At 35.5% G+C, this 12,279-nt stretch overlaps 1 protein-coding gene across 2 annotated transcripts in view; it reads right to left on the minus strand.

Annotated features, from left to right (window-relative positions):
- Positions 1–877: 877 nt before the first annotated feature.
- The window catches only part of LOC149567560 (thioredoxin-like fold domain-containing protein MRL7, chloroplastic), a 52,221-nt gene continuing 40,819 nt past the window's right edge, over positions 878–12,279 (minus strand). The window contains exons 3-4 of one of the 2 annotated variants that reach the window (XM_089820776.1): positions 1,546–1,648; positions 878–1,373 (exon numbers count right to left, since the gene is read on the minus strand). In XM_089820776.1, coding sequence (XP_089676902.1) covers positions 1,282–1,373; positions 1,546–1,648 — 195 coding nt within the window. In that variant the 3' untranslated portion in view covers positions 878–1,281. Of the gene's footprint in view, positions 1,374–1,545; positions 1,658–12,279 lie in introns of both variants that reach the window. The other variant, XM_089820775.1, reaches the window with a different exon arrangement.

The raw sequence follows: 12,279 nt of genomic DNA on the forward strand, positions 1-12,279 counted from the left end.
ATTTATAAGATTGGATTTTCTAGATTGTTGTGTTATTGTATTACTGTTGTATAATACAATAACGTTATTTAGCAACTATTTGTAATAATTGTTGGTTTAAATATGTACTTCTAAATATTGGAGGAAATAAACACACTTTTCTAGGTTTTCTCATATGCATATCTACTGGTTATAAATCGATTAACGTTCTGAAATTTATATCAAATATTGGCTTCTTGATTCGATTTTAAATCCACAAGTTTATATCAAGGGTTTGAGTAAATGTCCGAAAAGGGATATTACAACCTTGGAATAGAAAATAACTATTTTGTGTAACTAAAATGGAGCCACTCTTTTAAAAATGTTTTTGTAAGCAAAGTTGCTTTTTAGTCCAAAAAAAAGTGATTAGAATGAGGTCATACACATTTAATATGTCACACAAATTATTCAAAGACTTTATTGTTTTCATTTGGTGGAGTGCTAGAACACTATAAAAATAAAGAGATTGTGCTTGCTTCAATAAGAGGGAAAAAAGTACCACCTAATGATTGAGTAGAAAAATAAATTTTTGAATACTGGTAACAATTTAGTTCCTATTTCTTAAAAATTAGAAAAAATGCTAAAAAAAATCCACGAAAATTTATTGCTTATTTTTAGATATTCTTGTATAAGACATCAATTGCATTACCCAATCATAACCAAGAAAAACATTTTTTACAATTTATAATCTCAAATAATAAACATGTAAACATTAGAATGATAAAATAAATTTGGAAAATACATGTAAGACAAGAATATTCCAAATTCTACTTGATCCTCATAATTAGTTATAATTGTCAGCTAAAGCAATAAATTGAAAACTCACTGCAATAATACTTAGCCTAATGACAAGTACTAATAATAAAAATACTTCAAACTGACAATGGTATTAAAGGAGCTTCCGGAACTTGAACATGCAGGTATAGATATGCTTTGTCCATTTCAATTTGCTTTCTGCAACATCTCAGGTTGACATTTATGAAAACGTTTTGACATCTCAACCCCGAAAATGGGCTCTAAACCTTTTCAGGTAACTAGCATACAAACTAGAATGGCATCTATAGAAATTCCGAAGATGAAGATCATTTAACACTTCAATGGTGTACAACGCAAGGCATCTCACACCACTGGTAGGATATTTACAAGTACTACATAGTGACTTGGATGCACATTTTCAAACATTGAAAAATTTAAGAAACATCATCATCAAATTTCGCCAAAGTATAGACTGGGTCAAGCAAATCCCTGCTCAAGCTTCACCCCTCAAACAACTTCTGCTTCTAAGAATGAAGGTCTTTTGGCATTATAATAAAAGTGAGCAATCATCTTCACCAATTCATCTGCTGTCCGAATTTCTGCAAGCATGGCATATAAAGCTAGAAAGTTAATGTGATCCAGAACTACACCAAACAACAACTGCACCAAGAATTTGAAGCCTTGAAACAGGTAAAAGACATGATCTTGTAAAAACATATCCATGGAAGTTGCAGAAGAGATGATAGATTGGCATGAGTCATATTATAATACCTGTCTCCCGGTACAAGAGTTTGTCCCCCTTAATAAATAAAAGCTGTGGAATGTCTTTCGCTCTGAGTGCAGAAGCCAAATCTATTTCTATCTTGACATCAACCTTCACAGTCTAGTACAAATAAAAAATGAGAAATCAATAGAATTTCATGTATTTTACTGTTTTGTTATGCTATAGAATGGTATTCGCGAAAGTACAAAACAGATATTGATGCAAGGAGAAAATCTATTAATGTGGAATAGGAAAGAGGAAAACGTTGTGCATTCAACAGGATTAAGACATCAAAGTGCTTATTTCACACAGAAAACATATATCTAAATACAAGGGATTAGACTAACTTCCTAGCTTCAATAGAGTTCCTAATTATTATCTGCTGCTTTAGAAAATGATTCTAATATCTGACATAAATGCAACATTTTTCAATAAAAACCTTTCTAGAAGTTATTCAAAAAAATTAATAATTAGGTTATCAACCTGACAGATAGCTTTTTTAAACATTGTTTATCTCATAAACGTATGTGAATTGTTGCAACTTCCATCAAATAGCAGAATGGCTGAAGCAATTAAAGACTATGGTATGCAGTAGTACTGATTCAAATGTGTCACAGCACATACCTTCGAGCCTATAATTAACTCAAAACACAAGGACAGATTTCTACCACGAGAGAGCATCTAGATTCTGCATATTGGCTTCCTCTCAAATGAAATTCATCAATGCTTACATCAACCTCAAAAATTGAAGTATGAAAACTGTACAAAATACAAACCTTATGCTTAAGGTTTATTCCAGTATTAATGAATAGATAGAATTTACATGCTCAAACTGCTCAAACCACTGAATGGTAACGCCTGGAACTTAGGATTCACAATAATAACAGCTTTAAGGATAAAAAATTCAGAGCCTCAAAAACATTGTCAATTTTACAAGAAATAAGAATGACTATGAATGACATCAATATCCATTTTCTTCTACATCTAAGTTAAAGATCGTGTTTTAAAAAATCTGTACAATTATCAATGTTTTATGGTTCTGGAACCATAGTTCTAACTTCTACCCATACCAATAAGTTGTTTTACTTAACCATGTTGCTATAATGAATTTTAAATGATTTACTTACATAGGAGCAGTTCCACAATTCTGTACTCGTCGTCAATGATCTTGTTAAAACACATCTTTTGATGTGGGATCTTGTTTGGCTTCTGTTCATCTTCCAACCGAATTTCTATTGTCTTTTCTCTCATTCCACCTTGCAATGCAGTTCAATACAGTCAAGAGTTTCTGTTAATTATCATCTATAACCACAGGGCTATTAGAGTTTAATTGTTTGTTGGTAAACAGATTGTTCTTCTTCTGCCTCTCTTTTCAATTTGCCCAATTTGTAATGAAGAACAACTTTACACAACAGTTTGAAAACTGTTTCTTAGAATAACTAGTTTCCCTCTGAATTAAGGTAGAGCTCCCTATGTGAAAAATATTCAATGAATTATGTTTTGATCCTAAAACTAATGCGGGGTATGCTCTTAACCCGAGAGCAGAAGAGGCAAACCGAACTAAGCCTAAATAGGACTTAATCCAGGCAAGAAAAACTTTCTAATCTATAAACCAAGCAATAGAACTCACAATTCTTATGAATCCATATACTCAGCAACTTCCTATAGAAACATAAATGAAACATAAATGAAACATAAAGAGCTTCTAATTAGTTCCTCTCTGAAAATCCCACAGCACATCTTACTGAGGTTTATTCACATCTTTGCAACGAAAGAATGAAATCCTTTCCTTCCTATTGTAACTCAAATTAAGAGAAAGAACCATCTAATTAAGTAACTGGAACAGAAATTATTGACATAAAACACCCTTTATTGACTCTGCAATATCAAGTCTTGTTACATCAACAATTTACCCCCCTCTACTCCAGCTCTCTGACTGTATGCAGAAAAGGCTGAACCCTCTATATGCAATGAAATGAAATATCTAAACTAAAATGCCCCCCTCCTCTACTCCAGCTCTCCGACTGTATGCAGCAAAAGAAGAACCCCCTATATTGGAAAAGCTTTTTCATAAATAAGCCCCTTCACAAACCTTTTCCTCTCCCACAGTGTCCTTTTGGTTCTATAACTGAATTTTGGGAAGGTGACTAGTTTCTTCCTTTTCCTCATCTTTTCACTTCCCTATGTACTAGCCGAATTCCTTTATTTCTTCTTTAATCTGTGATTGTTCAATTGTGATTTATATTTCAGTTTTCTAACTGTAGGATAGGTACTCCTAGCATTTTCCTTCTCCTGTTTTGCTGCTCATTGGTTCAAAAGAAAGAAAATAAACAAAAACAATGCACAAGCCATATTATGGTTCATTTCTCGCTGACTTGGAACATGTAGAGATCTTTGTCAGGGGAGGCTTTTCATTCATAAAGTATATATTGAGTCATCAGCCTCTCTGTCTTCTTTATAACTGTTTCTTTCATTTCAACCTGGTATTTACTTAATCTTTCGTGGAGGTTTGCATCTATGGTAGCCAACATCCGTACTGCAAACATAGCAGCATTTGTTGCATTTTGAATTACAAAAGTACCAACTAGAATACTTTTAGGAGTCTGAACAATTGATAGTAGAGAGTCTATTCCATCCAGTGATGAACCTTTGACTGGGACACCAGGAACAGGAAGTGCAATCATCGAAGCTATCATACCCGGCAAGTGTGCTGCTCCACCTGCATTTGCAATAATGACTTTAATGCCTCTTCCATGGGCCTCTTTAGCATATTCTACCATTCCATCAGGTGTTTGATGAGAAGATACAATGGTTATCTCATATGAAACATTGAATAATTTGAGAATTTTTGCAATAGCTTTCATGACTGGCAGATCAGACTCTGAGCCTATTTTAATACCCACTTATGGGCTAGCTGAATTGTCATTTTCAGAGCTTGTCACAAAACCTTTAGCCGAAATTTTTAAAGAACTTTCTGAAGCTCGTGTACTTCTAGAGCCAAAGCTCCTGTCGTGAGTCTCCTCATCTATTATCAGCTTCATTCGTGCTCTAACCAGGTTCATTGAAGGTCCTACAATACTGATATGGCCCATCTTTCGCTGCTTGCTGATTTCCAATTTTTCATACTAGTGAACATTTGCGGTAGCAACTGATACTACTCTTTTCATAAGATGATGAGCTTTAATGAAGCCTTTCTCTCTCTCATCAGAATCATCTATTCGAGGAATAAGAACTTGTGGCGCTCCATTTCGAGTCTTCTTGCTACCCTTCTTTTTCTCCTTTATGAGATCATCTTCAAATGGATACTTTGCATTGTCATGCTCCAGTAAAGACGTTAGTTCTTTTCTGATCAATTCATCAGCTTGCTCCATGAAGCTTGCTGGAGCAAGTGAGCCATTATCATCATCTATTCTTTTCAAAGAATTCCTAATGAAACCAAACAGTGGCAAGAGGAGGTCTTGGAAAACCCCTCTGCAAAACCTTTGATCTTTTTCTAAGCAATGCTGCGTATCTTGCAACTGCTTCTGCTTTCTCTCTAGCTAATTTATCAGACATGCCTTCTTCCATTTGTTCTGTCATGTCAATATCATCTGTTGGAGGCTCATGGAAAACTATCTGATATTCTGTGGTGCAGGAAATTCACCTGAACGAGCTCGCAAGCTCTTCTATCATAGTTGGAAACTGAGGCTGCTCAACCTATCTTTCCTCATCTACTACATCAAAGAATCCTAGTGGAGGCTTCTTCTCAAATGGAATCTCTGCATTATAATAAATGCCTTTCCTTTTTATTTTCCTCTGCTTGCCTTTGATGCCTGCTACCTTCAACTCCCTCTGTTTCTAAAGAGAGGCAATCCTTATTGCCTCCTCAAGTTGCGTTTCTTGTGCTTTTCTCTTTGCTATTTTTTTTAACCTCGAGTGTTGGCTAAGTGAGCTCGGGCTTCACATAACATCACTTTTTCATCTTCATCCATATCAACTGGATCAGGCCTTGTAGGTTTGGATTCTGGATTAGGATCTATTTCACCAGGCATCAACTTCTGAGGATCATCAGCAGGTTCATAGTCTAAATGTAAAACCTCCACTCTGGATAATTACCAGAAGCAATGAATTGGAGTGCATCTAGGGTGAAGAAAATAGGGATATTGTTTCCCACGATGTCAAAGTTTCTTTCTCTTGTAAATGTTGCAAACTTTTCAATCAAATGATAGTCCTCTAGCAAAATAGGGCCTCTATTTCCAATGGTAAGGGAGGAGGTGTTACTCTATTTCCAATGGTAAGGGAGGAGGTGTTATTCCACACTGGAAACCCCTGATTTGTAGTAATGAAGGGCATACTGAAAGCACTTGATGATCGATACTTGTAGGGATCCATAATAATGTTGTAAAATTTTTACTGATAATTCTTCTCCTATCAGTGACACTTCTCAATCTGCTGTGATGGTTTGAATGGAATGCATTACTTGTGCCATGAACATCTTTGAAACATTATCCATAGCATTATTATAATTGATTTTGTGTTTGGGATCTTAGATTGTCAAATTATTACCTTGAATAGGATCTTGGTGAATCTTCATTTGAACTTCGGAAAAGCTCGTAATTCTGAACCTTCTAAACTTTGAGAATTAGGATTCAGGTTCAGTGCTTCTTTCAAATGCTATCTTCTTACAAGATGAATCCTACAACACCATCATTAGCAAAATGTACTAACAAAAGATTTACTTGATCGGCTGATTTGGAAGCTTAAAAATGGGGGACTGGAAGTGCACCTACATTGTTGTAAGTAGTTTTGGAGGTGATGCAGACGGCATCCTGGAGCATCTTTATTTGCAGTGTGCAAAGTATTGATTGTGTACGTGGAGAAACCTAGTGTAACCATCCAAAAAATTATACAGGCAACCAGACTGCAGTTTTTTTGTTGCTCATAAAACTCTACAGGTTGACGAAAAGAATGGCTCTGATACCACAGTAATATCCTCCCTGAGATATTTGTTCCAGATTTAACTAAAAATTTAAACAAAAAATTGCATGCGATTGATTTTAAAATATCCAGCACATTGTACAGAAATTTATAAAATATCCAGATGAGATCGAAATTAATGAAAATTGCATTGAAATCTTCAATAGAACAACAAAGACCCAACTATAGTCACAGAACTTACAGTCAGATTGGATAAACAAAATGATAAATTGAAGCACAAGTGAGACACGTGAATGATATCTCTAACAAACAATGGGTTTTAGCCCACTGCCTCCAAGCTCGTGGGTTTCCATCCTCAAACCAACTGAATGCCTAAGCTTCCCAAAATTCTCCAAGAGAAACAAAATCAAACATACCAAGCATTCCCAAAATGAGCCTCTCAATGTTCTTCTAAAGCACAACCCCATCACTCTTCATTTTTCCTTCTACTTATCTTTTTATATTCCTTTCCCCAGTCTCTTTATTGTTAGTGTAGGTTTTTTATTTCCTAGTAGGTTATTTATTTTTCCCTATATTGCTAGTTTTTTCCTACACTTTTAATAATCTTGCTTAGGTTAATAAAGCATGTCTTATTTAAAAAGTGGTTGTGAGGTGTCACCTTCCTACATATGAGCATCCATTATCTATCTTAGGAAGATACTTTGTTCTCTTTAGTCTGATAGATGGTTGCTCCTCATTGGTCGGTGTTGCCACCTCCTCCCTCTTCCTAGTCTATATAAGCATGCTACCTCGCTTGTATTTGTGATCGATTTCTTTTGCATCCTCTTAATGCTATTTTGCTTCTAGTATTTGCAAAACTCTCTTAGAGACTAACTCTATGTTGTTATTTTGATTTTATATCATTTGCATTCATAGTTTAGATATCTATTCTTTGCACTAGTTTTCTGAGTTATCAATCTTTTCAAATTATAATATGGTATCAGAGATTTTCTATGTGCAAGAGTAGATTTTAGTTTCCTTATTTGAGAGATTCGGGGGGGGGGGGGGCTAGTAAATTTTATTGTAATTTTTTGAAAAACGAAGTATGCTCTTCTCTTGCATCTTTGGATGATCTTGAGAATCAAAAAAGTTTTGACAAAAACGTTTTTAATCTCTAGGGTTTCAATCTCAAATCTGACAACCAACGTGTATATTTGGAGTTTTCAATCAGTATTACAGGTTCCAGCATGCCATTGATGGACTTAGGAAGCTGATCCAACATTTGCATGTCATATTTTGGTTGCTGGGGTCGTTTCTTGATTTTTGGAGCCTTTTTTTATTGTTAAAGGCGTCTGATTTACACTACAGCAACATCTTTTGTACATCAGCAAGAAAATCGCTTTCTGGGTTTTGTTTGCAGCACCAAAAAACTATTTGGGTATCTTTTAGTTTTTGCATGCAAACTCTATATTTTGCAGAATTGAGCACGGAAAGCTACAGCCATACCCCTCTCCATTGGTAGTCGCAGATTTAAACACAATTTTCAAATGTCTCGTTATTGCTCATACGGACTTCGATTTTGATGATTCTTGTTATGACCTTGGCTATTTTTTTGTGCTCTATCCATTGGTGGAGTTGTTTTTCGATTTTCATGCATAAATTCTTCAAAAATTGCAGATTCTCGGCCATGAGTGTGCACAGTTCTCGTTTTGGAAACTTTGGAGGCTCATAACTTTCTCATACGACCTCGTATCAAGGCGATTTTTTTTTGGAAGTGCATGATTTTTCGAATAGATCATAGTGGTGCTATTTGTTTCTTTGATTATTGTGCCCAAGTTTCACTTTCAACATATGCTCTTCATGAGGGTTTGTAATGCATTGAAATCAAGAACACTAAGTATTTCTTTCTAGTGGTAGTTGTAAACACACTAAAATAAAGTGTCAAATCATATTTCTTTGGGGGGGTTCTTTGATTGAGTAAAAAGGGGGGGCATTGTGGTGGCTAGGTTCTTTTTTTTTTTGGCATTTCTTCTCTGCATTTCTTCATCATTGATCAAACAAATATGCCCATCCTAACTCCACACAATTACTTTGAGTGAAAATCACAAATGACAATTCACTTAAGGAAAGCTGGATTAAATAGGATAACTATGGGACTTGAAATTGAACCTGCTAAAGATGAAGACAAGCCTACGTGGTTTAACAAATGTGATGAGGCATATGGAACATTGTGTTTGTCTGTTTCTCTTGATTTGCTATTTCACATTGAATCTTTGAATACACCAAATGAAATATGGTTAAAGCTAGAAACACTATTTGGTACACAAAATTCAATGAGGGGTCATATGTTGAAAAATGAACTAATTAGTTTAAGTCCAGGCAATTTCAACACAATCCAAGATTTCTTCACTAAATTGAAGTCACTAAGGTTGTAGTTAAAACAATGTGGAATTGAAAAGAAAGATGAACAACTGATTCTTAGTATTCTCTCTAAGCTAAGTTCAGAATATTCTATGTTTGTCTCTACCTTCTATGCTACTAAAGATGCACTTGATACTCAATTCACCATGCCATCTTTAGATGATTTTGCTGTCAATCTCACTCGAGAACAGGACAAATTAATCCAGATGGGCACTCTTAAGTCCTCTAAGTCACATGCCTTGGCTGCCAACCAAGGCACAAAAGAACAAAAAGGACAAGGTAGTAACAACAATAGTAAGGACAAGAAACAAAAAAATAGCAAGGAGAAGAAGGATCAGATACCGGTTGCTTCAAAGGCAACTATTGATTCACCATCTTCTAAGGGTGATAAGCCTAAGAAAGAAAAGGTTCAATGTGCCTATTGTAAAAGACCTGGTCATGATGAACATAAATGTTTGAAGAAAAAAATTGATCACTTGACTCACATTCTTGAGAAGAATAATATCAGTGTTCCTGAGTCTACCAAACAAAGTTCAAATGAAGAGTCTAACAAGGCAAAAGAAAACAAGGGGAAAGGAAAGGGCAAGGCCCTTGTTATAGTTGCATCCTCACCATCCACTTGGGTTCTTGATTCAGGTGCTTCGCACCACATGGCTTCATCTAAGGAAGAACTTGCATCCTTGGAGCCGTGTACTATGCCTTCTATTTTGATGGGTGATGACACTTCTGTTGAGGTGTGTGGGAGAGGGTCTATTGATGTGGGGGATGGCACATTTAATGATGTTCTTTGTGTACCCTCATTGTCAACTAATCTCCTATCGGTATACCAGATCACTCACATAGGTTCAGGCAAATGGGTTGAGTTCACTCTTGATTCAGTGGAGATACGTGAGTTGCACAATGATTCTACAATTGCAGTTGGGAGAGCAGATCATCAGTCACGACTCTATCTGTTTTCTCACTTTGTTCATGATCCTCCTTCGACTGTTTTTCTCTCACTCTAATGATGTGAGTAAATTATGGCATGAGCGGTTTAGCCATCTTAACTTCCACTACTTGCATCAGCTTAACTAGCAAAGCATGGTCATAGGGTTGCCTTCTACTTTGACATTGGAGTCACTTGGAATACATGACAGATCTTCTGATGAGTCAAATTCACACAAGCAGTCTTTTACCCCCACTTCCGATGTAGAGAGTGATTCAGAGGACTCAACTCCTTCCTCTCCTAGTCATCATTCACAGGTCGATGCTTCTCCTATAGATTCTCCATCTTCTAGTCCACTTTGGGCTAGACAGACCTTGTAGTCTACAGGTGATTAGGTTAGGGATCCATCAGACACCAGGCAGACTCATTCGCTATTCCAGGATGCTACACATATCTTTATTGCTACTGCCTCAGATCCACCGTATTTTCATGAGGCTTCTAGTATTCCTGAGTGGGATACAACTATCCAGGAAGAGTATAGTTCCTTGAAGAGGAACCACAATTGGGATCTTGTCCTTCTTCCTAAGGGAAGAAAACTTGTTCGATGTAAGTGGATTTATCAGACAAAATTTGTAAGCTTTGCTGGGGGTGCGGGATGTTTCATCTTTTGGGAGGGCCTCTTCCTCTCACTTGGAGTCCCTTTTTTTTGGGGAGTCTCTTTTCTCTCTCTTTTGGGTGAATTTTATGTACATGGGTACCTCATCAAGCTTGACTTGTCGAGACCCATTTCTACATCCACCTAAGCTTCGCTTATGGGGGGGGTGTTAGTGTAGTTTTTTTATTTCCTAGTGGGTTATTTATTTTTCCCTATATTGCTAGTTTTTTCCTGCACTTTTAATAATCTTGCTTAGGTTAATAAAGCATGTCTTATTTAGAAAGTGATTGTGAGATGTCACCTTCTTACATATGAGCATCCATTATCTATCTTAGGAAGATACTTTGCTATCTTTAGTTCGATAGATGGTTGCTCCTCATTGGTTGGTGTTGCCACCTCCTCCCTCTTCCTAGTCTATATAAGCATGCTACTTGGCTTGTATTTGTGATCGATTTCTTTTGCATCCTCTTAATGCTATTTTGCTTCCAGTATTTGCAATACTCTCTTGGAGACTAACTTTATGTTGCTATTTTGATTTTATATCATTTGCATTCATAGTTTAGATATCTATTCTTTGCACTAGTTTTTTGGGTTATCAATCTTTTTAGATTCTAACATTTATTTGGTCTCCCTTTGAATTAAAATGACTTTTTAATCATTCACTAGATTCCCTTTCCCTTAATGCTTTATTACAAGATTAAAATAAGTTGTCTTTAAATTTGATATAATTTGACAACTTAAATTTAACTGTACAATTTACTATCAATGTCCCAAAAAAAGGGACATTACAATCCTCCTTTCTGAGAGATGGTTTGCCCTCAAGCAATATGCACCTATATGTTGAAACAAAATGCCTGGAATTCGTGATAAATAATCAACTAGCATGTTATCTTCATATGAAATTATAATGACTAACCATCTTACCATTTCGCAAGATTATAACAAATTTCACTGTCAATTGACTTCATATGAACCTCAACAGCTATATGAACATTTTAAATTGGTTGAAAATTGGGATGTAACATACCATTCCCCTTGTGTTTCATCTGGTTACAGCTTATTTGCACACAACTACAGGGTCGTTTTTGTCCTTTAAGGGCAAGTGGGGAGGCAAACCTAATATAACAACTAGTTTTCTCGGGTTTAACTAACAACTAACATATCAAAGAAATACAATTATTACTTCATTTTCGTAGGAAGACAGTTATATCAATTACATTCATGTGAATGAGATTAACAATTACAATTAGTTAAACTGAAATTTCATAACTAACAATTGGAAACACCATCAATGAATTTACTATGGAAATTAAAAATCTACATACCATGGAATTTGAAACCAAAATCAATCTAGGAATGCTTTTGCAAACACCCAGCTTAGTCCACAAATACCACTTAAGATCAAATGATGATAACCATCGAATACCACTATATCAATTAGGGCATCAGATAACACTGTATCATTCCTTTTTTTTTTCTATTACTAACTGTGGCAATAACATAAGATTAGAAGATATGCTCATAATCATTATTCTTATAAATAAAAGACTAAAATAACAATCCTATAGATATATTCCATAATCAGTAGCAAGGTCAATTGATCTAAATGGTTACCGATTACATTAACAAGAAAAGTTGCTTTCATCAAAGGAAATAACCAAATTCAACAATATAAATTAATCCATCATATCTTCTACTTGTATAAATTTCATAAAAGTAAATATATTTGTTACCATTAAATGTTTGAATGCTTAACTTATCTTTATCTGATGCACGTCCTGACATCTCGTGGAGGGGAAACATTGTCACGGGCTTAACCTCCCAACCACGGACCTCAAACTTATC

Source organism: Cupressus sempervirens, chromosome 3 (genome assembly GCF_028749045.1).
Source record: "Cupressus sempervirens isolate cs-2001-9-10 chromosome 3, ASM2874904v1, whole genome shotgun sequence".
Lineage (NCBI taxonomy): Eukaryota > Viridiplantae > Streptophyta > Pinopsida > Cupressales > Cupressaceae > Cupressus > Cupressus sempervirens.